The following is a 26,850-nucleotide window of genomic DNA, read 5'->3' on the forward strand; positions in this document are numbered from 1 at the left end:
TGTGCAGATATTCCACAACAGGCATGACAGCATCTAATGTTCAGTTGCTGATGTGCTAAGCCAAATTCTCAACATTAAAAACTGCTTGGAGATCTGGTAAACAACTGGAGCCCAAGTAGAAGTGCCCCATCAAAACCATTTCAATAGCCCAGATAGAATGGGCTTCAGGAGGCAGCCAACCAACATAATAGAAGATGGGTCAGTTCTCCAAGAACTGTCAATCAGCCGATGATACCTCAATTAGACTATATAATAGATGGGTAGATTTAAAGTTATTGAAAAATTTAAAAGGGAATAAAGTGAAATGAATAGAATGGTAAAAGAGAGATGCATGAAGTGATGGGCTTTCTGCGAAAACTACCTTAACATCTGAAAGAGAAAAAAAAGTATGTATCATTAAATGAATTAAACAGAGATGAAACACACATAAAGGGAGAATATGTGAATCAGAGGATAAAGCAAGGGAATCACAGAGTACAGAGAAGTAAAGAGTACCAGCTATAAAAGAAGCAATGAACATTTTTTTAAAAATGCATGAAAAAGCACCGGGGAGTGTGTGCAGGTAACCTGATGCATTTCATAGCGTTTGAGAAGCAATCTTTAAGAGTTTTTCAGAAATAAAGAGATGGTAAATCAGATAGCAATATAAAAATACAGAATAATAAAGATAAGGCACTAATATACTTTTAAATCCAGTTGAAAAGACCTAGGTTAACTCTGTGCAATTTATTTGGCATGTGCTATGAGCATTGGGAGATCAGGTATATTTCAAGAATAGTACACTTAAAACAGCAGTCAAATTTTTTTGTTATGCTCAAATTTGGCACGAAATATCTGGCAGTGACAGGTAAAGGATTGAGGGAAAGAAATCATACTTAAAATATATGTGGAGCCACAAGCCCAACAACTTCAAGGAGAAAGAAGGCTCCTTCTTTTGATGGATGTTTATGAGTTCTGGGTAACACTAAATACTGAATAAAGGGTTGGGAGTAAAAGGCACAAGGCTCACACTCATCACCCTCCTCTACACTACTTGGGGGGCAAACCTTGTGGTCTCCCAGACTGCCTCAGACTCTTTTTCTACAGTGTATTTTAGGCATCAGGAGCCACATTTCCTCTTTAGAATTTAAGGGTAATTTGGGAGAAAAAGAAACAGCATTAAATGGTAATAGAAACCAAGTTGTAAAGAAACACCTTGAAAAAGAAGCCAGTTGGTAAATATAAATGAACATGATGCCCAGAAGGATGATGAACAAGGGCTCGGTACAGTTGAAAGGAAGGCATGTGAGGACTCTAGAGAAGAATTTCAGAGACTCCCTGCAGGACTTAGGAAAGGCATACTTGGCCCTGAGTTTTAGCTTGAAAGAAAGCTGACTGTGTGTGTGTGTGTGCTGGTATAGAGAATCCGCCCCTGTTGTAGAATGTGTTTCATTAATGACTAGTACAAGAACCGCATTCATAAGAACAGAACCGGACTCAGTGCAGTCAAGTTAGCCTTCTGAGCTTCGTCCTGGCAGGAAGGGGTGACCACTTTCCTGCCCCTCTGTAGTACATGAGGTCAGTTTTGACTGTGTGTTTTATGATTCATTACCCACAGGTACTCAGGGTTCATGGGGAGTAAACTTGCTGATATTATAATGTAATAGCTCCTGTGTAGCTTTATCAGAGGTATGGGAATAAAAGTGAGCTCCAAAGAATACTCAACAGTTGCTTTAAGAAAACAACAATAACAACAACAGATATAATGTATTATAATCTGAAAAGGAGATAACCAAAATTCAAAATAAAACCTTAAAGTAGTGCTAAGCCAAAACATATATTCAAGGACCACTGTGCCTAGTGATTTTCTTTAAAACTACCATGTCTTCACAATTCGTTCCGTTTTTAGCTCACTCCATTGCTGTAGAGTTCTGTTTAGGATTTTTGTTTTGATATTTTTGGTTTTTTGTTTGTTTGTTTGTTTGGTTGGTTTAATTTTTGTTGTTTACAATATCTCTTGGTAAGTTAAGGTTTTGCTAGGCTTTTCCCTCAACATTGGTAAGTAACAAATGCCATGTTTATGTTTCCAGTACCGTAGGAACAGTAAACCCCAAAACAAGCTAAGGAAACGAATTTGGGGAATGGTCAATTTTGTCAACATGGTAAGTTTCACTATAATTTGAACCAATCTGAGAATATAAGTGCAATAAACTCTTTAGGACAGGTCTCTGAGTGGACTGTAGTAATAACCTTGACCCTGAGCTAGCACAAACCAGGTCAACTAGTTAGTAACTAGTTAGTAACAATGTCTTCAAAACAGTCACAGCATTGAAGTTTTGGTTTCACCTGATATCTAAATACATTTCAAAACTTGGTTACTTGGGCTACTCCTTTCAGTATCTTTCTTTACATCTCCTTACCTGATGAACAGACCTAGGATGTGCTAGAGTGATTCATCAAAGGAAGATGTGTGACAGATGAGGACCAGTGAGATGTCACACTGGATAAAGGTGTCTGAGTCATATTCTGTCAGTGTGGAGCATGAGTTCAATCCTTGGAATCATTTATTTGTAAGAAAAGGGCTGATGCCACAAAGTTATCCTCAGACTTTCACACATGTACTTGCCATATGCACCTGCTCCCACTACACAATAATAATAATAATAATAATAATAATAATAATAATAATAATAATAATATGTAAAAACCTCTAATCACACAAAAATTATGAAACAATGTAAAGACAATTTGAGAACCAAGTAAAGAAATATTAGACCATACTGCTTCAAAAATTGGTGTTCTGTGCCTGTGTATAACAAAAAAAAATAATAACCATGCTTTCATTCATGGTCTGTGCTTTGTTGTTGAAATCAAAGGCAACTCCACTATAATCTATTAGGATTATTAATACATCTAAGGTGTAATTAATGAGAACCATTACTAAAACAAATTGTGAGTTGTACTCATCTTCCTTTGCTGAGTCATTCTAACACATGCTAGATCTATTAGTTGAGTAAGGAGATGCAGAGGAAGATGCTGAAAGGAGTGGCCCATCTAGACTAGTGATGGGTCATTGGTTCACTCAACAGTGGAAAGACCTTTTTCTATTTGTATTTTTGCTAACTACTTTAAACATCTATGCACACTATTGGGTGCAAAAATAAATGTGCATTTGTTTATATAAATAATTAAGAAGTTGGAATGCTAGAGCATATGGAATGTGCATATTATTTTAGCTCTTTGACACAGCATTAGGCCCTGTCTTCTGCTTGTTTCATTCTTTCAGTGCTTTGTATTTTAATTCGGATGATTCTGTTGAGCCAGCAGGATTCTTTGCCTGATCATTTGTAGCTTTCTAGTGTGTTCATGAAAGGCTAAAATTTTTTTATTATTTCCATTCATGCTTATCATTTCCATATCTGTGCTGAAATTAAGATATTTTCAAACATATTTTACCATATTTGTTTCTTTATTGGAATTCATGGAAATTCACCAAGTATTCTATATAATACTCTGCATTATAATTAAGTATATCAATGTATAAAACAAAATCTGTACTATCTATAATATGCATTACAAGTTTAAATTTTTTCAATATAAGGGAATACAGGTAATAATTAGAGAGCCTTCTAACAACTTTATTTTGTGAAAATTATTTCTTCTCTGAATAGATCTATAAAACCTTGAACATTCATGTGACATTGGCTGGCCTTGAAATATGGTCAACTAGAGACAAGATAGACATAGCATCAAACCTAGAAACTACCTTAGTGCATTTTTCAACTTGGCAAGAAACAGTTCTCAAAAAAAGGAAGGATTTTGATCATGTGATTTTACTGAGGTATGTGACTATTCTATTTTCCTTCACATATTGAGCTGATTATTTATAAAAACATGGAAAGAAAATTGGGCTCTGGGGATGGCTTTGGCTGGTGAGAATGCTTATTGTGAAAACTGAGGGTCTGAACTTGAATCCCAAGTACCTGTGTAAATAGTTAGATGTGTCCACGCATAGGCCTGTGACAGAAGAAACATGGGGGCTCACTATCCATCAGGACCAGCTCCAGGCTCAATGGAGACCCTGTCTTAAGGGAATAAAGCATAGCATGATCCAGCTGGACACATAATATACCTGTCTGTCCTCTCATATCCACAAATGGGCATACACATGTGTGCACACATGTTCAAAGAAACCACACACACATATGAAAAGAGAAGAAAGTAGAACAAAATAAACAACACAAAATATTTAAAATTGCACACACAAACACACACACACACACACACACACACACACACACACACGCAGAGTTGGAAATGTGTCCAACAAGGTTAAGTTAAGTCCATGAACATTTCTTACCACCATCCAGGGCTGGCCCCTGCCCAAGATTGCACCAAAACCTGGCTTTATGGACAATCTGCCCTGATAGGTTTAACCTGCTCAGTATTTCTGCATAAAAATATGAGATGCTCTACTTAATTATTAATTCTTCTGCTCAAAATATCTAGCATTATCCTTAGCCCAGAGGAAAGTGATAGGTATATATAGGAATGAAATTCACAGGTCCTGTGATAAGCACCTTTGTTATCACAAGTGACATCACACTGTGGGAGAGCTACATGAGAACAGGAGTGGCTTTCAAGCATCTTTCCTGATGCTGCTAACATCACATCTGCTCTACCAGCTTCTCTGCCTATAATGACAAAGAAATCTCCAGAGTTCTGCAAACCCAGTCTGGGGATCCTCTTTCCAGAGTTAGCTAGAGTTGAGCTTTCAGGCAGAGCTCAGAAGCAAACAATGTCTAAAGCCTGTGGCGAATCCAGTCTAGTCACTTAGTAGATTGATAAGAGTGAACCAGGCTGTTAGTTTTCATCTAATGGGTCCACAGCACTTCTCTTCAAGTGTGTAAGTATACCTGTCTTGAGACATTCGTATACTGTCATGACCAAAAATGATGGGGGATGAAGCATAGTAAAATATCACAATAAACTTCATGGTAGGCAAGATAGAGGCCCCTATGTACACATTAATGTTTAAATATGTATCTATTATTTATGGTGTGAGTACGTATGAGTCACAGTGCATTTGTAGATGCCATAGGACAGCTTGCAAGAGTAAATTCTTTCCTTCTACCAGTGAGTCCTGGGAATTGAACTCAGGTTGTCAGCCTTGGCAGCTAACATCCATATATACCCACTGGTTTATCTCACAAGGTCATATGTGAATTTTAGGACATCTAGCACTATCTAACTAGGTATAATGAGCAATAATGTTTTTACTTATTTCATGGGTGAATTTTCAGATCAATAATTTGTTTTCAAATGGGGGCTTAAAGTAAATGGCTGCTCACTATCCACCTGGGAATCCTGTCTGGGATTCTCATGTATTGGGATATTGGCTATCTTCCATCTATAATCACATATATTTAAAGGCAGAAAGACAATACATATGACATTGTCGTTGTATTCAGTTTAAATTCAGGTGATTTTGAGAGAAGTCAGCCTCTAGTTTGCCCTTCCCTAGCTCTTTATGTTTCACATATTCTTCCAAGATCTCCAGAGACTGGCAAACCCAGAATGCTAAGCTCTAAGAAACACAGGCAATCATTGATACATAGAAGACAGGTATAGACACACATGGTATATCTTCTCAAGAAAAGAAATAAAAGGCTAGCAGGGCAGTTGTGGCACATGCCTTTAATCCCAGTGCTTGGGAGGCAGAGGCAGGGGGATCTCTGTAAGTTTGAGGCCAGCCTAGTCTGCAAAGGGAGATCCAGGACAGCCAAGACTACACAGAGAAACCCTATGTCAGAAAACCATAAAAAGAAGAAGAGGAGGAAGAGGAGCAGAAGGAAGAGGAGGAAGAGGAGGAGGAGGAGAAGGAACAGGAGAGGAGGGGGAGGAAAAGGAGGAGAAGGACCATCCCTTCAGCTCACTTTTCTTACATGTGAATTTCCTGATAGCATAAGTGCTATCTTCCAGCTCATGATAGCACTGTTTGCAAAGGCCCAAATCTAGTAAAAATTAGACTCCTACAATGTAGACATTTATCCTTTTAGGGATTATAGGAATGTCCTTATTTTGACACAAGTGTTCATTTAAATGTTGGATTAGAACTACCATTGCTCCTCTGCCTTCTATAATTGATGAAAAATTTAATTGTTATCAACCATTATCAAATAATCATGATTCTGAGTATATACTCTATACTATATTTCCCTCCCAAACACTTAAAAGTTTAATTGATTACCTTGTTATAGTCTTTGTTTGTTTGTGTTGTCATTTAAATAGTTTTATCCAGACTTGAGTACAAGGTAGACAAGAATCAAGAAAAACGAGATACTGACTCTTTCATTTTGTTTTTCCTATGAAATAAAATTACATTTTTCTGATCATAATGAGTGAGTTAACCCAGAAGCAGAAAGAGTCAAATGGTATATACTCACTTATATCTGCATACTAGACCAAGGGGCATGTCCCATGAAAGTCTTCACTAACCAGGAAACTGGGACAGAGGGGAGGACATCCTATTGGGACTCTAGATGAGAGAAGCATGGGAGAATGGCAAAGCTGAAGGATCCAGAGGATCCTAGAAACTTACAAGAAGAACATTATGATAGGCAGATTTGGGCCCAGGGGTCCCGCTCAAACTATGGCACCAGCCAAGGACAATACAGGCCGTAAACTTCAAACCCCTACCCAGATCTAGCCAATGGACAGGACATTCTCCACAGTTGAGTGGAGAGTGGGGTATGACTTTCACATGTACTCTGGTGCCTCATATTTGACCAAGTCCCCTGAATGGGGAGACCTGGTGGCACTCAGAGGAAGGATGGCAGGCTACCAAGAAGAGACTTGATACCCTATGAGCATATACAGGGGGAGGAAGTCCCCCTCAGTCACAGTCATAGGAGAGGGGAGTAAGGGAAAAATGGGAGGAAGGGAGGAATGGTAGGATATAAGGGATAGGATAACCATTGAGATGTAATATGAATAAATTAATAAAATTTTTTAAAAATTTAAAAATTAAAAAAAATACATTTTTCATTTTCCAATTTCATCCTAAGAATATTTTTGGCTTTCTCAGTGCCTCTAGGTTTAAACTGAGTCCAGTATCAACTCAGGTCATCCACGTGCCCATTAACTCAAGAGCAAAGGGCTTATCACTGTGGTGGTTCAGTACATCTTGAGTTAATTATTTAATTAAACTATTCAGTCAGGTTAATAATATTCTTGTATCATATTTATAGTGGGAAGTGGCTCTACACACCTATGCAAGGAATTGCTTACCCAGAAGGAATGTGCCAGACCCTTCGTTCATGCAGTGTTGTTAAGGTGAAGTGTTTTCCTAACATTGTATCATTTAATTGAAGTATTTTAATTAATTTTCTATATTTATCTGAAGCACATTGAAAAGACATAGGTGATCTGTAGTTGACCTATATTTCCAAGGTATATCACGAAGAGACCAATATTCTCTTTAGTGAGTGAAAAAATAGTGTCTTATTAAAAAAAAAAAAAAACTATAGGTGATCAAGAAAGTTAAACCACAATTCAAAGCTCAGGACAGGTATGAAACCAGTGCATTGTAGTCATAGTTGTAAAATTATTTTGTGTATTAAATATAACTATTTATAAGGACAAGTGAGGCCAGTGGCATTTAGATTGACTTGATCATTAAGTACCAGCCACTCAATATGTCATTTGAAGACAGCCTTGAAAATCATGTTCAGATAGTAAAGAACCTATGAGCTACTGTCTCTCCTTGCTTGGAGGACCTTTCTCCAAGCCTCAAAGCCTCCAACTCTGTGGGAGACACAGTTGAAAACCTGAAGGTTTGCATTTATTTCTTTGCTCTCTTTTCCTGGTTGCTGCTGCCCCCAGCTTAGTTTTGTTGAGACCCAAGCTTAGAAGCGGGTGTTTATTCAAATAACTTCTACCACTGATGATTTTATAATCACTTTTGTGACTGTCTGTTTGCCTTTAGTATTTGAATTCCATAAGGTCTGTACTCAGAGTCAATTTACTCCAATATAAGGTATTTCTATTTCAAGCATCGTAGTTTAGCCAGACCAAGAAGCATTTGAAGCTTCATATGAGCAAAATAAAATGAACAAAATAAAGTTGAGGTTTGTTAGCTTTATCATAACTGGATGGCCTATCACCGTTGGGATTTGTATTTTTATGAATATAGAGGCTAAAGCATGAATCAAGTCTACGAGGCGAGGAAGCAATCAATTCTGCAATGGATTTTATATTTCTGACTTTCAGGGTTTTTTCATAACCTAAACAATCTCCATAAGATTTATACGACAGGGTAGATTGAAAGCAACAGCAAAGCTCTTTTTTGAGGCCCTAGAGTATACAGCTCAGAGAGGATCATCAACACCATTTCTAAAATCCTGTGGGTCATCTCTTAAATCTGCGTGGGCTTCTGTAACAAAGTACCAGAAACTTAGTAGGTTACAAAGCACAGACGTATATTTCCCACAGTTCTGAGATCTGGGAAGTCCAAGGGCCTGGTACACTTGTGTCTGGTGAGGGTCCTCTTCCTGGCTTAAGTTTGACAGCTTCTCACCACCGCTCACTGTAGAATACAGAGAAGTTTCTCCTGAGCCTGTTTGATTAGGACACTGGCACCACTGCTGCGAACCTTGCTCTCTTGGCCTAGACACTGCTGTCCTTTGGGGATCATGGCTGCAAATTATAAGCTTTGGCGGTATAGAGTAGTCAGGTATAGTAACATTAGTTAATGGGTTTTTAGTTAGTTGGAAAAATGAGTCTGTCAGTATAACAAATAGGAGTATGCTGTACGCTCAAAAATATAAAGTTAGAAATATGAAAAAAGTTTTCCCAACTTGATTATAAATTACAGTTATGAACTAAAATACAGATGAGATATAGTTAAGTCTATCCTTTCCCAAATGTATCCCAACTAAGGTCAAGAAATAGAGCCTTTGAACCATTGATTTAAAGTGACACCTGTGTACTACCCTGGGGTCTGTTATGGACAGCTCTCGTGACCGGTTTTTTCCCATTCAGGATCTTCTGCCAGATGTAAACATAATTGGGAATAGGATGGCGCATCAGCTGGGACACAGCCTGGGCATGCAGCATGATGACTTCCCATGCACCTGTCCCTTGGGGAAATGTGTGATGAGCAGTAGTGAAAGGTGAGGCTCTGACAACGTGCATAATAAATTTATTTTTATTGAAAGGTTTTCATATATTATATTCTGATCAAAGTTTTCCCTCTGCTAACTCCTCGTACTTCCTCCCCACCAACTCAACTCTACCCTATTTCTTTTCTCTCCGTTTAACATTAACAGGCAAAAAAAAAGAGAGAGACTTGGAAAAAGAGTGAAAACGCAAGAAATACATACACACACAAACAAAATCCCCAAACGTATAAAAACACAAAACTGGAGCCATAATATACAAGTAAAAGACCAGTAAAGCAAAAAAAAAAAAAAAAAAAAAAAAAAAAAAAAAAATCCAAGAAAAGCTATATGAGACAAAAAGAATTCAAAAATACCATTTAGTTTGTTTTCTGTTGGCCATTTACTGCTGGGCTTGGAGCCTACTCTTAAGTGAGGTTAATGTACCCAGTGAGATTCCTTTGGAGAAAACTCATTTTCCTGTGCAAGCAGATTGTCCATTAGAGATTGCTCCATAATACAGGGTGAGGGACTTGCCTTGTGGTCAGGCCTCAGTCCTGAGTCCTGTGCATCTTTGGACTCCTTTATAGCAGGAAGAGTAAGAAAAAAATGTGAGGCTCAGCGGTTTCTTGTGTATGCTGATTGATCCAAAGGTACAGTGTTGGAGCTGGAGACATGGCTCGGCGGCTTAGAGCACACTCTGCTCTTTCAGAGGACCTAATTTTAGTAGCATCCACACTGAGAGGCTCACAAGCACCTGTAACTCTAGGTCCAGAGGATCCGATGTTCTCTTCTGGCCTCTGTGGGTACCTGTACTCACACATCAGCACACATAAATAATTTTAAAACAAATAGATATTTTTTAAAATTATGAAAAATAGCTGAAGCTCAAAACACAGTGGCTGTCACAGAGTAGGACTGAATAACTGATTTCCAAGTAGTAATAGTCTAAGGACCATACCAACCCCATTTAATGAACTCTAGTCTCTAAAAGTTCTTCTGTATTTAATTATTGAAGGAAATCAAGCCAAAGGAAGAGAGAAGACAGTGGAGTATTAGTTTAAAAGGGAGATATTCAGAAATCATAAAGGTGTTTTTAGTATTATTACGGACTTTATTTCCACGAGTATACTAAAGAACTATGCTGTCCTAGGCACCGCGTTAACTAGTGCTTGTTTTTAAGGAACTGAACATGGTGTTCTCCTTGATTTGGTTGAGAACTTTGCCATCTTTCAGAGACGGGAAAGCAGATTTACATTATCACGCGCTTATGTTAAGAGGGGCACGTTAGGGGCTGGAGAGATGGCTCAGTTGTTAGGAGCAGGATTGGGCTTCAGTGAGCATCATCTACAGGAAGCCTTTCAGTCATCCTTAACTCTAGTTCCCAGGGGTCCAGCACCCTCTTTGGGCCTCTGCAGGCACTGCACACACGGTTCATAGATATACGTAGAGGCAAAAATACCCATAACATAAAATAAAAACAATTACTATTTCTTTTAAAAATAAGCGGGACACATTAGAGGTTAAATAGGAACAGGAAACAGAGACAACCAACTAACGGATGTCTTCAGGGAGGATTTGTTGGAAGACACACAACCAGAGCTTGTCACTGGAAGGGCGTTCCTTGGTTGGGTTGCTGGGACACAACAGCTAGGTAGTAAGGAGCTGGGCTGTGGCTCTGCTCTGCCAGGCAGCAGTTTGTGTTTCTTTTCCAAGTCTCCGTTAAAAGTTTACAGCTGCATTTGTGTGACACGTCTTCCTTTTCACCTCATCTCATCTCTAGCATCCCTGCGATAAAATTCAGCAAATGCAGCCTAAACCAATACAAGCAGTATCTGAGGGATCAGAGCCCTGCATGCCTACTCAACAACCCACTTCCTGAGGAATCCAGTGGTTATCCGCTCTGTGGGAACAAGAAGGTGGATGACGGAGAAGAGTGTGACTGTGGGCCAGTGCAGGTATTTGCTAATGATGTCGTCTCTTGACAGGTTCGATGCTCTGGCTGGAATCTCCGATGATCCTGCTCTCAGTGAAGCTGTAGGAAGCTGTTTTTATTGTCCATTCGAAGCCAAGCTGGGGGGTGGAGCCCAGCTTTCTTAGGAAGTCTCAAGTCATGTGGGGTGATCTTACTAGGGAGCAGCAACATTGCATTTGCCTGCCCCCCACCAAAAAAAAAATCAATCAAACCAAAAAACCAAACAACAGCAACTTAGACATGAAGTGCCTTGAGCTGTAAGAAGTACCTGTAATGCTGATCCCTCAGCCACACACCGTGGGTGGTAGCCATTCTGTAAAAACATCTCCTGGCTGGTTTTTCTTAGAGCCTTGGAGAGTTTGCCTATATCATAGCTGGGCAGTTGTAATTATACCAAAGTCTCTTTTAGTAGAGGGACAAAAAGCCTTTGAATTTTCCATATAATGACCGGAGTGTAGAAAACACAGAAAAGGCCTTAGGAGGCAAATTTTCAAGTAGTTCTTGGTCTGCTTTCAGAAGCAATTTCTTCCAAAAGCTTATCAAATAAATATGTATTCTGTATTACTTATGCTTCAAATGAACAAAGGCATGTAAACCTCTGGGAAGGGGGTGTTAAAGTGGGAAGCATAGTAGGTCTCCAGTGCAGCTGCCATTAACATTCCCACCAACCTGCTGAGCTCCAGACGCTGCACACTTCAAAGATCTCTAATAGGACGGCAACCAGGAGAATCTACCATGAGCATGGGGCTGACCTGTCCGGAGAATCTACCATGAGCATGGGGCTGACCTGTCCGGAGAATCTATCATGAGCATGGGGCTGACCTGTCCAGAGAACTTGACAACAAGACTTAAACATCTCAGATGAAATGAGAAAGGGTTGCTGGCTTTGGACACGGATCCAATTGCACCTATGCATGTTTTGCAGTATCCCATGGCTCCGTTCTAATGTACGGAGGCCTTAGCTGATCAGATGCAGACAGACAAGTGCATCTGAAGTTTAATGTTGTCCAAGTTGGCAAGACATCTAAGTACCTGTCTTAGTGTTGTGATACAATAATGTATTGGGCTGGGGGCAAGAAAAGAAAGAAAGAGAGTTCAGGTTGCAATTCATGACGTCCCAAGCCAGAGGGGAAGAATCAGATTTTAGAAATTGCACTATCTCACATCAGCCTTTGAGCACAAGGACGTTATGAGGGATGGAAGTCATGAGAAGGCTGGAAGGTCACTGTCTTTGGACTCTCTTCCCGCCAGCGAGAGCTGGGGACTACTGAAGGAGCCTGAGAGAAGTCCCCAGCAGCACACAGTAATCTGACTGTATGCCAAAGCCAAGGCCCCTGCATTTCTATGAAGCTCTTGAAGGGGCACAAGTAATTAGATCATCACATAGGGGCCAACACGCAAACCCATTTGTCGTGTTTCCCTTTCTGTCTTGCCAGGAATGCACTAACCCTTGCTGTGACGCACACAGATGTGTCCTGAAGCCAGGATTCACTTGTGTGGGAGGAGAGTGCTGTGAATCTTGTCAGGTGAGGAGGCCCTTGGATCCCAAGGATTTCTGCATTCTTTGTTTAGGTGTGTGGAATAACAAAGCGCTACCTGGCCATGGGTCGCCCTGCATTGCTAACTCCAGGAGAGAGCATTCCTTGTAAGCACCCAGAAGTGTTTAATCTGAAATGTCTTGGTGTCTGAACCAGATGGCGTTCTGATTTGGCGAAGAGAAGACTGTGATATTTACCTTGATGTTTTTAGGGGTGAAATCACATGACCAACACTATTCTTGCCCATGTGAAGATAGATAATAATCAATTTAAACTCAAGAAGTTAGGGGATGGGGCAAATTGATATCCCAAACATAGTTTATCTTGGAGCTAAAAAAAAAAAAAAAAAAGAAAAGACCAGAAATTCAGATGGCTCCAATGTTTTACACTTATTTGGCTCCACTGGATTTCAAGCTCACAAAGAATCATCTTATATACCTTCAACTCTTTCTAGCAACCCCACAACATTCAAGAAAATATGTTTGTGCACTCCCCTGAGCAACCAAAGGCAGGGGATTGTTACAGTTTACCTTGTGAAGTCTGATGTGTCGGTGAGAGAGATTCCATGCTATGCACTAGACGGTTAGGGATTCTCTGGAGGGACAGACCAGTGTAAGAGATGAAGAAAAGCAATGTAAATGAGACGTCTTCCCAATTCACCCTTTGGCATCCATGTCAGCTCTGCCTCAGACTGTAATACCAAATTTGAAACCCACTTTCTTGGGCTGGAGAATCTGCTCAGCAGTTAAAAGCACTGCCGGCTCTTGCAGAGGATGCAGGTTAGGGTCCCAGTACCCACATGGCGGATCGCAGCTGCCTATATTTCTGCCTCCAGGCATCTGGTGCCCACTTCTGGCTTCTGTGGACACCAGGCATGAGTATATGCAGGCCAAAGGACTCATATACAGAAAACAAATAAAGCTTTTAAAAATATCCTACCATCTTCACATCCTTAAAGGCAGGCACACACACACACAGTCTTAGCATCTAAAAATGATAATGATTCTTAACACTGTGAAGGAAGCTGTGAGCCAGTCTCTTACAGATAAATAAGCCAACTTCCTGCCTATAATCTCAGTTTCATCAACTCACACATCAAAGACTCCAATATTTGTTTTTTTTTTTCAACAGATAAAGAAAGCAGGGACCATATGCCGACAAGCAAAAAACGAATGTGATTTTCCTGAAGCGTGTACTGGCCACTCCCCTGAGTGTCCTAAGGACCTGTTTCAAGCCAACGGATTTCCTTGCAAGAAAGGAGAAGGCTACTGCTTTATGGGGCAGTGCCCCACTCGGGGTGACCAGTGCTCAGAGCTGTTCAGTGATGGTGAGAGACAGCTGTAGGAATGAATGATCGAGACACTAGTCCGTATTTCTCTGTGACTATCTTCTAAGAATTTGAGGGGGCACAGTTGGAGATAATAGAAGTTATGACGTGACATTCAAGGTCTCGTCTAGCGTCTCTGGCTGAAACCTCTATTGCTGATTTTACCTTCAGTATAATCAATTAGCTTTGTATTAGAGCTAGTGCACATAAGGTTGCTCTCGCATAGCTCTATTCCTACTTAAACCACTCTACTGACTCAATGCATTTGTTCTCCATGATTTATGGATTCCGTCCTACTGCATCCGTTTGTGGCATGATTTGACAAGCTTAACTGTGTTAGGAAGTGACGTGCTTTATGATTCCCAATACTCGTGTTTTCATTTTAAAAATGTTTATCCTTTGGTTTTTGAACCCCAGGAGCACAAGAGAGTCACAATCTTTGCTACAGGATAAATAAAAAAGGCAACAGATTTGGATACTGCAAAAAGAGGGGAAACACATTTGTTCCCTGTGAAGACAAGTAAGTGCCCAACAGAAATAGGTCCCTGCGAAAGTGTACTGAAAACTCAAAAAGGCTTCTGTTCTGATGGCTTCTAATCTCATTCTGCTGGGAATTAGGAAGAGAGTGGAGGGTACAGACCCCTGGCTTCATTGATTTAGTGAAAATCTCTGTGTTGATAAGCTGGGGACCTGTAGTATAAAGAACAAAGAAAGGGTAAGGCTGGAGGAAAGAAAGGGTGGGGAGGAGCGCTAACAATCGAGGACAAATGGGAACGAAAAAAAATGTGTTTTAAAGGGGGGAAATGAAAGAGTGAAGAAAAGCAGCGAAGGCATTTAAAGACAGGTGCTAGTAGGGTGGAGAAAGTTGGAAGTGAGATGATGTGCTTGCTTCCTGGTCTCTAAGCTGCAGTTCTGCACTTTCCCTTGGGACAAAATAGGAGTTGGACTGAAAAGAACAACCCCCAACCTTTAGTCAAGTTCACTATTTTTTCCATATGCACTGTGTGAAAAAGGAGCTCCTTCCCTTCCCTCTCAGTAACTTTCAGCAGCGACCCTCGGGCTCGCCAGAATTAGTTAATATCAAAACATGAGAGCACAGAAGTGCTTCTTACTGTCCCCACTGAAGCTGTGCTAACCCAAACTACTACTAAATATTCTTTGCGAACTTCAATGAATACTGAGTTTTGAGAACGGAGAAATCTTTCGGTGATTTTCCTGTGTACTTTACTTATTCACGTCAGTTCTTCGAGTCGGAGCTTTAAATGTCCGAGAGCGTTCTCAACCTACTATGGCCCTTGAATCTGCCAACAAAACAGGTTTAGAGGAAAGCGGCTGGGCTGATTGTCTGGGCACTGACAGTTGCTTTGGTTACTGGTCCTACGCCTGAGAACGTTCTGCTTTTCCCGCAGCGATCTCAAATGCGGAAAGATATACTGCGTAGGAGGCCAGCGCTCACTACTCCTAGGAGAGGATAAAGACTATAACCTTAAGAACCCGAAACAGAATGTGACCATCAAATGCACGACCGTGTTTTTATACCACAATTCTAAGGACATTGGCCTGGTTAACTCTGGAACAAAATGTGGAGAGGGAATGGTAAGGGGAACGCTTTGCGTCTGATTAAAAGTTGTCGGTCCAGGGATGCAGGAACATCATCAGTTGCTGTCATTGGTTTCAAGCGGGCTTTGTTTCTAAATGAGGAAACAGAAACAATGGCAATGTTGCCTGTAAATTACTGAGGGAGAGGATTGTAATAATATGGTAATATTATTCTTGTTTAATTGTACTTATGCTAAATTATATGTAATTGCTACAAACATGTTTAATTGGCATCTTGAAATGGGCATCTAAGGAAATCACACATGGCTTCTAACACCAATTAATGTTACTGATGGTGACAAGCACTCTTCATTTATTTTATCCATTTAGGCATATTTACTGGCTAAGTACTAGGCTTTCAGTAATCAGGCTGGATTCCCAAGGCCTACAGAAAAATGCACTTGAGACTGCCACACACAGAGCATTCCCAACAGAAATGCTTTCCCGGAAGCCAGTGCATATACGGAAGAGAGCTCGCTATCTGCAGAGTACTGTGACTACACAGATTTCAGCTTGGTTTGATATACTTATTTTTGAACAGAGAGAAAACAGGAAAGACTTTTTACTATATCTTCCAGCTTTTAACAATTATTATGATCTATATTTAATTATTATGAATATATGTTGACTACAGCATGATCTTCTAGTAAATATGTAGCATGAGCAACAACCAAATCCGAGAAATCAGGATGGACACCACTTAAATCTGTGACCATTTTTTAAATGTTGGGAATACCCAAATCCTCTCTACTAATTATGTTAAAATACTCAGTAAGTTAGTATTAATTCCAAATATTCTGCTATACTATGAATAACTAGAAATTATTCTTCCTGGTTAATTGAAATTGTAAACCTACTAACTAGAGTTCCCTTTCTCCTTTCCCTGGCCAACTTGCCAGCCTCAGGAAACCACAATTCAGTTCTCTGCTTCCTTAAGGTCAATGTTTTAGGCTTTTACACATGATTGAGAATTCCTATCTGTCTCTGTTCCTGGTGTATCTGACATAACCTGTCTCCATACTTATTCAAGATGCAACAAACAACATGCTTTTATTCAATTTTCAGCTAAGTCATATGCCATTGTCTGTCTGGCCATCCATCTATTGATGGATACTTAAGTTGAGCCAATATCTCCATTATTACGAATAATTCTTCAACAAAAATGAGAGTACAGAAAAGTCTTCTATTTTTAAGAAAGAAATTCCTACACAAACACACAACACAGGGCTCCTTCGTTCCCATCTGCTTGGCTAGAGTACGGTACTAACAGAAAAAAGATGCAAGAGAAGGGGAGGGAAGGGAAGAACGGTGGAAGACTATGGAATTTTTAAAAAGAGGAAAGGAGAAAAAGCACAGCAGAGGGAGGGAGGATTGTTCCCTCCATTGGCATAGAGGAATTGCAAAACTACCTTTGTGGTTCTACCTTTTGGCTAAACAAAGATGGCAAAAATCAAAGCAAGTCATTTCCCAGCACTATACCTTAATTGAGCTTGTGATCCTCACAGAGAGGTTGACACCACGGGTGTCATGGGTGTGAAACAATCTGCCCCAATGATGTATCGAACATGTAATTAAGCCGCATATGAAGGAGTGTATAATTTCATACTCTGCTGTGTAAAATCAAATGTCTTATAAGCTGCATCACTCTAATTCATGCCTGTTACTTTCCTTTCCAGGTGTGCAGCAATGGCGACTGTGTACACATGGAGGAGGCCTACAATTCAACCAACTGCTCCTCCCAGTGTGATGAAAGTGCTGTAAGATTTCATTGCCACTTAACGTAGTGTCCGACCAGTCATTTTTAAACCTTAGCCTTAATTCCTCAGCCTCTGTGGAAGTATGCTGATTCTTTAGTAAAATCAGTGTGAAGAGCCAAGCCTATTACACATAGACACTGTCAATGCTACAAGTAAATAATTTATTATCAGATTGGTCATTTAGAAACCATTTATGTACATATATATATCTTAAGCATGAAGTTACTTTAAGGTTTAATTTTTCCCTAAGATCACTTACAGTTAAATTACACCAGTATCAGCATTAGCCCAAAGCTTTTTGGAAAAATGCACAAATTCTAAATTTGTTTTCAGCTGAACACTGCTCAGTATAATCAATTTATATTTAGGTGGAACATTTTCCCTACACTGAGTTGATCAGTTAGAATTTCTTAAGATGTATATAAAGTGGTCTTTCAAGTACTAGATGTTTATATGTATGTATACATGGATGTGTGGACTTGATATAAAACTAAAATTAGCATAGATAATCTGCAAAACATAGCTTCCATCAGTCATGCAATAACAGTAACAAGACATTATTGACTGCTCTTCCAGGTGGATGACCATGACCCTGAGTGCCAATGTGAGGAAGCACCAATAATTACAGACTGGGGAGAAGCTTTGAACCTTACCAGTAAGCACTCTAGAATAGAGTATTCACATACCCAAAGTCTCCCACCAAGAAAACCCTTTTTCCATCTGCCATGTACTTGTTGTTTTTCTACCTAGGTTTTTATGATCCCACCTTACTATTTTGCATGTTGGGAGACCCAAACTAATCTTGCCACATTTGCCTTTCAGAATTCATGTATCTTCTATCCATCAGTGGCTATGACTTCTGAAATCCAAAACAAAATGGGGGATTTTATATTACAGTTAGTTAAAAACTAGCAAGCAGAAATTTTCTTGCTGACTATGGCTTTCGTTAAGCATCATGGAATCTTGGAATTGATTGTTCATTGTTAATACAAATTGTAATTTGTGCCATGTTGTAGGAAGAAGAACTGAAGTTGCAACCGTTGTTGGCCTTGGACTGTCCTACAGTAGATGCCTAGCCGAAATCTTGTTTGTTTGTTCTTCTGTTGTAGGTGTCTCCATCATGGTGGTTGTACTTGTCCTGCTTATTATCGGTGTCGGGCTTGTCGTATTATTAATTCGTTACCAGAAATGCATCAAGATAAAGCAAGTTCAAGGGTATGTCTGGATCGTCTGAGTCAAAGCAGGCCACCACTAAGCACATAGTAACTCAGTAGTCGCAGATTACCTCAATGTGGGGTGGTCCTAGCCAAGTACTAAAGAACAGAGAAGCTTCCCAAATCAAAGTTTTGTGTGCCCGTTCATATCCAAATTCTTCTCCCCATGGTTTTCAAGCATTGTTATATGTTGAAAGCCTGCTCAGCTCTCATAAAATATGAATGTTGGTTTCTTTCTGAGATATTATAAATTGAATTGTTACAAGGTTCAAGGGACATCACTTAAAAAATATTGTGTGTGGTTTAAGTGTCATCACTTGTCTATCTCCGTAGAGTGTGTCAGTGTTCCCTTTCTCTTCCTTACAGCTCTCCTAGAGAAATACGGGGAGTAGAGAATAAAGGATACTTTCCTAATGAGCATCACACAAGGAGCGATCCGATCTTGACAGATATCCATCCCCTACACGTGAGATACTTTCACTTGTGGCAGTTATGAACTATCATTTTCATTTTCTCATTAATCTCTCTCTCTCTCTCTCTCTCTCTCTATATATATATATATATATATATATATATATATATATATATATATATAGTGTATGTGTGTATAGAGAGAGGGAAAAGGAGAGAGGGAGAGACAGAGAGGTCAGAGGTCAACTTTATGGAATCAGTTCCCATCTTTCACCATTAAGTGTGTTTGGGGGATTGAACTTTGGTCTTTTAGCTGTGTAAGCCTAGACACATATGCAAACCGAACCACCTCACTGGCCTTGGCTTAGGGTGAGCCCACTCTACAACATAGACGTACCAGAGAGCCGGGTACGGTGAGATTAGAAGGCACTGAATGAGGAGTCCTACACAGGTGAAGCTTTTGCTGTCTGGGTAAGTGGGGGAGGGAAGGAGGGCAGCATCGAACAAACCTTAAGCAATAACCAAGACTAAATGCAGAGCAGAAGGTACCAATTAAATAAAATATTACTTTTGTGTACCAATGGAAAATTTATAAAACAAATTGAATTAAACCCAGGAGAATTAAATTGTATAAACTAAGTTCTCAAAATAATATTGTATTAGAAATAAAAAAACAGAAAGGGAGTTTAAAAAAAATCACAATTGAAACTTCTATAAGAAACTCTAAGGATCTCCCGTGTTAAATGGAAAACACACAGCCCAGGCTAGCCTCAGAGTCAAGGCTATCCTCATTCTGCAGGGTCTTGAGTGCTGGAATCAGAGCCTCATGCCACCATTACACCTGGGCAGGCTTTTTGTGTAACTGACTAAGTAAGTACTATTATTTTCAAGATGACCCTAACAGAATGATAGACTGTCTGTCAGGACCCAAGCCTTGAGGAAAGGATGAGAGTCTCGATTTTTTTTTTTATATCAGTCAACTCTTTCTAGATACACTGGCAATAAAAATAGAGTGATAAATCTTTTTTTTTTAAAACAAAGATTTGTTTTTAGCCAGGCGTGGTGACACATGCCTGTAATCTCAGGACTCGGGGAGGCAAAGGCAGTAGAATTCTGTGAGTTCAAGGCCAGCCTGGTCTACAAAGCGACTCCAGGACAGCCAAGGCTACACAGAGAAACCCTGTCTCAAAAAAACAAGAAAACAAAAGATTTTTTTTTATGAGTGTGCTTTGCCTGCATGTATATATGTGTGCTGGTGCCTTATTGCCCAGAAGAGGGCAATAGAGCCCTGAAGTTGGAGTTGTATCCAGTTGTGAGTGTGTTGTGCCTAGGAACCAAACCTAGCCCCTCTGCAAGAGCAGTGAGTACTTCTAACCACTGAGCCAACGCTCCTGTGTTTTTTGTCTTGACTTGTTTTGGCTCCTTTTTTATTTTTATTTTTATTTTTTATTAATTTATTTATATCACTTCTCAATTGTTTTCCCCTCACTTGTATCCTCCCATTCATCCCTCCCCCCCCCCCCTCTTTCACCTGATTCCCCTCCCTTAGGTCTGTGAGAGAAGGTTATCTCCTCCCCCATGATATGGTCCCAGTTTATCAAGTCTCATCCTGGTAGCCTGCTTATCCTTTCTCCGGGTGCCATCAGGCCTCCCCACCAAGAGGACGTGGTCAAATATGGAAAGCTCCAGTGTTTTGAAATTCAGAACCTTCAGGATTTTGATGGATGTCTGATTGCACAGTTCTAGATATTTTGAACCCTTTGACTAGATGCTTTGCTTCCAAAAAGGCTGGCTTTTGTCTAATATTTGAGGAGCATATTCTCTCCACCCTCACAATGCACACAGGCCACTCAGCACAAAAGCACGAATAGTATATCTTTCTCTTATTATATGGTAGCTTAGCTTCTTCTTCACCAATTTGTGCCTTTTACTATGCCATTGTTAACCCTGAGATGGTTAAACACAAATCTGAATTATTTGTTTTTATGAACAGAAAATAAGGTGACATTTTCCCACATGTACATGGAGGAGTTTCTGGCATGGGAATTATATGATGCTCATATTGATCTCACATAGTTGGTCCAAATTTAAATAAATAAAAAAATTGAAGCACTTTGTAAAGTGTTTGATATATATATTTATCCCTCACTGTATGTTAATTATCTACTATATCTTATGTGCTTTCCAGTTTCTCTCTTAATTAATGTGTGTAAATTAGGTGCATTTCATGAGCTAAGAGTCAGGTTGAAGTCCTCTAAACCATGGGATGGTGGCAGGGGAACTGTCAGAGAAGCCAGTCAAGGGTTTAAACAGAGCTGGACATATTTGTTACTTGTCGAGTCTGCAAATTTAAATTAGAAACAGTTGTGCATTCCTGTGATCTCATTGCTTGAGAGACAACGGCAGGAGAATACAGAGTTCAAGGCCAGCCTCAGCTACATGAGACCCCGTCCCAATACCAAAACAAAAGAGCTAAGATTATAAACTCCTTAGTGGCTTTTTGGCATTTTTTGTTGTTGTTGTTAAATAGGATACTCTAAGGAAAGAAATTTATTGACTGTCAGAATAATTCAGTTTAGCAGGGATACACATGGACTACTGTAGAGTTTCATGGACTTTACAGGAGGAGGCCGTGGGCTCTCAAATTTCATATTTAGGGATTTAAATTACTTGTCATAGAATTCTATGAGTAATAGTTTGAATAATTTTTTTTGACATATTAACTCCCCATGGAAGGCCAATCTTCATCAAAGCTGTGGTTTGGAGAAGACATCTTTAGTCATTTTATATGTATGACCCAAAGAGCTTCCAGGGTCAAAACAATGTAAGTGACTGTAGCCTTTCAGAATGCCAAAAAAACTTTTGAGATTTGAAGACTAGCCGACTCATCTGGCCTACTAAGAAGATCCTGTCTTCTCTCATGTATGTTCTTTATGGAACAGATCTTGGAAATACTCAGCGATCTAGGGAAAGTTACTGTCTCTCCTCTTTTCTTACTTGTACATTTACTAGGCCTTTGCCCCAGGATAGAATATATACTCTGTGGTCTTAGAAATAGTGAGCCTTTCTTAAGTGCTAACTGCAAGTTAACAATGTCTTTCCATCACAGAGTACAGCAGCATCATTGGAAAGCCCTCCTTCCAGCCTTTCAAGCCCTCACTACATCACACTGGTATGTCCCTTCTCTTGGTTTGTTGTGTCCACCTACATACACCTCATTTTGTTGTATCTTAACAACTGTTAGTTCCTTGAAAAGGCCCAGTAACATCACCCAGGTGTTAAGTTGAAACGTAACTAACTCACTCTAGTATGATCACGTGCTCAGCCTGGCGAAGCTGTGCAGGAAAGAATGAAACGAGCCTACGTTCTGGAGACACCTTTTGTTTAAAATGTTCAGACTTTGTCATATACTCTTGTCCATTAGCTGCAGTTTAAAAATAGTTTCTTTTAATTATAATACATAGTTATGGGTTTCAGTATGGCCTTTTCTTCACATGCTTTGTTTTTTCTCTCTCTCTCTGCTTTGACCCTTATTCTTTCCACTTCTCCTGTGCCCTTTTACCCCTAGTAGGCTCCTCTCTACTTTTGTGCCATATATATTCTATTACCATCTCCTCCACCTCTTTACTTAAAGCCTACTTTCCCCTCATCTCAAGTACTCTCCTTCTAGTTTTGTGATCTATAACTACACCCAAATGCAAAGTTGAGCCAGGGTCCACATTGGAGAGACACATGAGCTATTTGTCCTTCAGAGTCTGGGTTAATTCATGTAACAGAGTAATTTCCAGCTCTGTCCACCTTCTTGCCTTCTGTGACCTGATTGTTCACTATGGCTGAATGAAATTCCATTGTGTGTATTACAGTCTTTACACTACCTCAATTATCTGTTGAAGAGCTTCTGGGCTGATTCCACTTTCTCGTTCTAGTGAATATTGCACCATTGCACATGGATGTCAGATAACCTCCACGGTTGGGTTTAGAGTCCTTTGCGTGCGTGTTTGGAAGTGGTCCTGCTGGTATTAGTCACTATAATCATTGGGTTGGCTTTTGTCATTCAAGTTCTATTTTTAAATGAATGTATTACACACACACCACCCAATCATGGTCCCTGTTTTGAGGGGGAAGAAACAATGATTTCACCGAGGTCTTGACCAGCTCCAGGGCTCTGGACTCAGCTAATCAATATAGTGAAAACCAAGACTTAGTACAGATTCTCTAGGAATGACACCAATGCATGTGCATCTTCTTTTTTTTTTGTTAAGATTTATTTATTTATTTTATGTATATGAGTGCTCTACCTGCATGTACATCTGCCTGTCAGAAGAGAGCACCAGATCTCATTATAGATGGTTATGAGCCACCATGTGGTTGCTGGGAATTGAACTCAGGACCTCTGGAAGAGCTGCCAGTGCTCTTAACCACTGAGCCATCACTCCAGCCCAACATGTGCATCTTCAAAGTCTCACATGAAGCTCCTTCATACTTGGAGTTAGGCGATATATGGACACACCAAGCTTCTCAAAGCTGCAGTTTCTGTTTTCTCTAAATGGATGAAGGACGGTCTGCTCAGAGTTGTCTGCCCGGGCTGCTTCGGTATCACAGGAGGGATCTCATAGTATGTCTGACAGACTCTGTGCATGGAAATTTCCACTGCGTTCCCTGCAGCACCTCTGTGGTCCCTGTCAAAGATGGTTCTAGTGGGTTTCAGAAGACATACTTGAAAAGTCTCTTACATAACATACTCTAGGAGATTCACACACTAGACCTAGTGGCTTCCTGTGAGGCCTTAGGTAAGCAGAAGTGTCCTCAGCCTCCCCTTCCATTAATGATTTATGAGCTACCTTAGATGATTTTCATGGAGGAAGAAGTGGTCAGCCGTGTGTGTGTGTGTGTGTGTGTGTGTGTGTGTGTGTGTGTGACTAGAAATAACTAACTCAGTTCCTGATAAAGCATACTTTATGTGTTATAGAAATCTGTCAGGAAGGACTCAAGAGGAATTGCAGATCCCAAGCAAAGTGACAATGTGGTAAGCTCCTCTGACAGGAAGCACCTCCTCTATTTAAATTTTCAAATACTGGCTTTCTTGAGTGTCCCTGACCTATCCATTCACTGGCTAGTGACATCCTCTACACTTACCAGAGAAGATAAAATGGTAAAAATTGTCTTCACAGACACTCTGAAACTTCTATAGAGTATACTTCAATGTGTATTTACACTAATATTTTTAAGCTTTGTGGAAGGAATAAGGTAAAAAATTAACGGTATCAGACTCACAACATGTTCTAAGAATAATGAAAATGACAGTTTCCTCAGATTTTATTGGCCATACCCACAAGTTGGGGTTCCTTGGTATACTTAACAGAGCATGACAAGCTGGTTGCCATGGCAAGAGAACATTGTTTACCAAATTGCTCCCTTACTAAAGATTTTTCTTATCAAGCCAACAGGCAATGGCAGGTAAGAGGGACTGGCCTATTTGAATGACTATGTTTACATTGGAAAAAATTCTAAAAATTTTTGTCAAGTAAGCAGAACTATATTTCTGAGCTTCTGCTTTCTTTCTTTCACTTGTTTTTGTGAAGTTTCTGCAGTGTGCTGGACACTCTCTTTTTCTCCACAGAATATTTTGGAAGAGAAACTTGGCCAGTACAGATATGCTAGGATGGACAAAGTAGAGCATTTTCTAATAATCTTTCTGTTCCTCCTGTTTCACACAAGAGTAGAGAGTGGAGACACTCCTGCGGGAGAGCATGCTACTTAGCATCTTGGTATAGAGTGAAATTACCACAGTCCTGTTGTGATCAGCCCACTCATTTAGAGTACAAACAGCCATGGCTATTATCCAAGGGATGTGAGTAAAAATAACACAATGGGCCAGTGATAAGGTTCAGCAGGCGAGGTGCTTGCTGTGCCAACCCAACCACCTGAGTTCGATCCCAGGATCCCATGATGAAACGAGCAAGTCCCAATAGTTGTCCTCTGACAGCCAGCTACAGGTATACTGTGGTGTGCATGCACACACACGCAAACACACTCACATGCACATTCACACAAACACACAACAATAATAAGTAAATAATTTTAAATATTAAAACAGAACTCATGAAGCTAATTTCAGTTTGTAAATATAAATGAGGGACTAAAATAGATGTTTACAGATTCTACAGAAAACAGCTAATTTTTCACCATATGCTTCTGTTTAGAATTTGAAACTGGATATCGAAAGTGGCTGAGCAAGACTGGGCTGAAGATCCTCCGTGCAGACCGTCACATCTGTGATGTCTGCTAAACAGATTTCCATTCTTTCCCAAATATTCTTTACCTGTACAGAAAATATCCAAGAGAAATAGTATCTTTCTGTTAGTATTGAGTCATAGAACCTACAAGTTATAGCACAGCAAAATTGCATATGAATTTTCCAATGGGCTTTAACTTAAAGTACAAATAGGAAGTCTCTCTGCTCTAGTTAATTTCCTGCATGGTATTGATCTTGTTACTTTTGTAAGAATCAAAAACTGGACAGTGATCATGTAGAGCCTCACATGACAAGAAACAAACAAAGCTAACGATTGGTGACTTTGTTGGGGTCACAAAGGCACACACTTTCAGGCCAGATAGCCCAGACCTGTGAATCCTGCAGGAGGAGGCAGGAGGATCATAGGTTCAGGGTCTATGTGGGCTGCAGAGAGAGGTCACATCAAGTCTGGGACACTTAATGAGAGCTCTTTAAGGAAAGCATAACATTTAAAAATGCACTAGGGACATTAGGGATGAGCTCAGTGGTGTAGCAGAATAGAGGATACCCTGGGTTCAACCCCCAGAACTAACAACAAAATAAGCAGAAAGAAAGAGCAAAGCAGACAGACAGACTTTGATTTGCAAGCTATACCACTGACATCTGCTTTAGGTGAAATCATCTTCTGCAGAGGTGCCAGGGACGTCAGAACAGGACAGACGGTAATGGAAGTTGACTAAACATGGAGAGAACAAAAGAATGGCTGCCTTGAGGACAGGATAGTCAGAAAGCTCATCAGGGGCTCCAAGAAGCTCTGGGATTCTAGGTCTGCCTCCCTAGAATTCTATAAGAAGTTCAGAGGGTGACAGGGATTTTTAAGAGTCCCCTCCACCTTTGTATGTGCAGGAGAGGTCTCCGAGCCCTCAGGAAACAGAGATGAGAGTTCTTGGTGTCCATTTTCTGTACTGCAGATCACTGCAGGCCCGTGGATAGGTTGCTTCCCTATAGGGATGTCAGTGGTAGGGAACACTCTCTCATGCTCTCTTTTCTTGTTGGGAACTATTAAGCCTATTGAAGCTATAGCTTGTTTTTTCCCTCATACTGTGAAATAAAGTTCTCAATCGCTAAATGAAAAATTTTTCTGATTCAACGAAATAAAAGCTGAAGCATGCTGTCTGTCATTGGTGATGTTTCTGTTGCTGCTGTTGCTGTTTATCCTCCAGGAGGAGCCAGTGATAACCCTGGTGACTCAGCACATCACACAGCTTCCCAGAGCATCCTATTGATGCTTTTAACCAAAGCTGCTTCTTTAGGAAAGAATACCAGGATTGTAGCTTATGAGGAGGGGAGGGGAGGGGAAAGAGGGGAAAGGAGAGGCAGAGGATAGATAACATCAGGGAGAGAAGGGGAGGGAGAGGAGGAGGAAGTGGAGGACTAGGAGGAGGAGGAAGAAGAGGATAAGGCAGAGGAGATCCCAGGACCTGGGAGAAAGAGGCAAGGAACTGGAGAGTATAAAGCCAGCATAAGCTGTGTAGTGAGCTCAAGGCAGTCTCAGCAACACACGGAGAGTTTGTCTTGAGAAAATATTGCCTGTTGATGTAGCTCAGTGGCAGAGCTCTAAGTGTGTTTTATCTTTCCACAACTTCAGAATTCATCA

General features: G+C 40.2%; 1 protein-coding gene across 1 annotated transcript in view; it reads left to right on the forward strand.

Annotated features, from left to right (window-relative positions):
* The window catches only part of ADAM7 (ADAM metallopeptidase domain 7), a 36,039-nt gene extending 9,681 nt beyond the window's left edge, over window positions 1-26,358 (forward strand). The window contains exons 8-23 of the mRNA XM_084766928.1: window positions 2,070-2,141; window positions 3,651-3,820; window positions 7,230-7,314; window positions 9,022-9,152; window positions 10,921-11,095; window positions 12,549-12,638; window positions 13,782-13,977; window positions 14,395-14,497; window positions 15,387-15,573; window positions 17,253-17,333; window positions 17,910-17,988; window positions 18,443-18,548; window positions 18,914-19,013; window positions 22,068-22,130; window positions 23,928-23,984; window positions 25,162-26,358. Coding sequence (XP_084623054.1) covers window positions 2,070-2,141; window positions 3,651-3,820; window positions 7,230-7,314; window positions 9,022-9,152; window positions 10,921-11,095; window positions 12,549-12,638; window positions 13,782-13,977; window positions 14,395-14,497; window positions 15,387-15,573; window positions 17,253-17,333; window positions 17,910-17,988; window positions 18,443-18,548; window positions 18,914-19,013; window positions 22,068-22,130; window positions 23,928-23,984; window positions 25,162-25,191 — 1,725 coding nt within the window. The 3' untranslated portion in view covers window positions 25,192-26,358. The remainder of the gene's footprint in view (window positions 1-2,069; window positions 2,142-3,650; window positions 3,821-7,229; window positions 7,315-9,021; window positions 9,153-10,920; window positions 11,096-12,548; window positions 12,639-13,781; window positions 13,978-14,394; window positions 14,498-15,386; window positions 15,574-17,252; window positions 17,334-17,909; window positions 17,989-18,442; window positions 18,549-18,913; window positions 19,014-22,067; window positions 22,131-23,927; window positions 23,985-25,161) is intronic.
* Window positions 26,359-26,850: the final 492 nt, after the last annotated feature.

The sequence above is a fragment of the Acomys minous genome, assembly GCF_964271855.1.
Source record: "Acomys minous genome assembly, chromosome: 18".
Lineage (NCBI taxonomy): Eukaryota > Metazoa > Chordata > Mammalia > Rodentia > Muridae > Acomys > Acomys minous.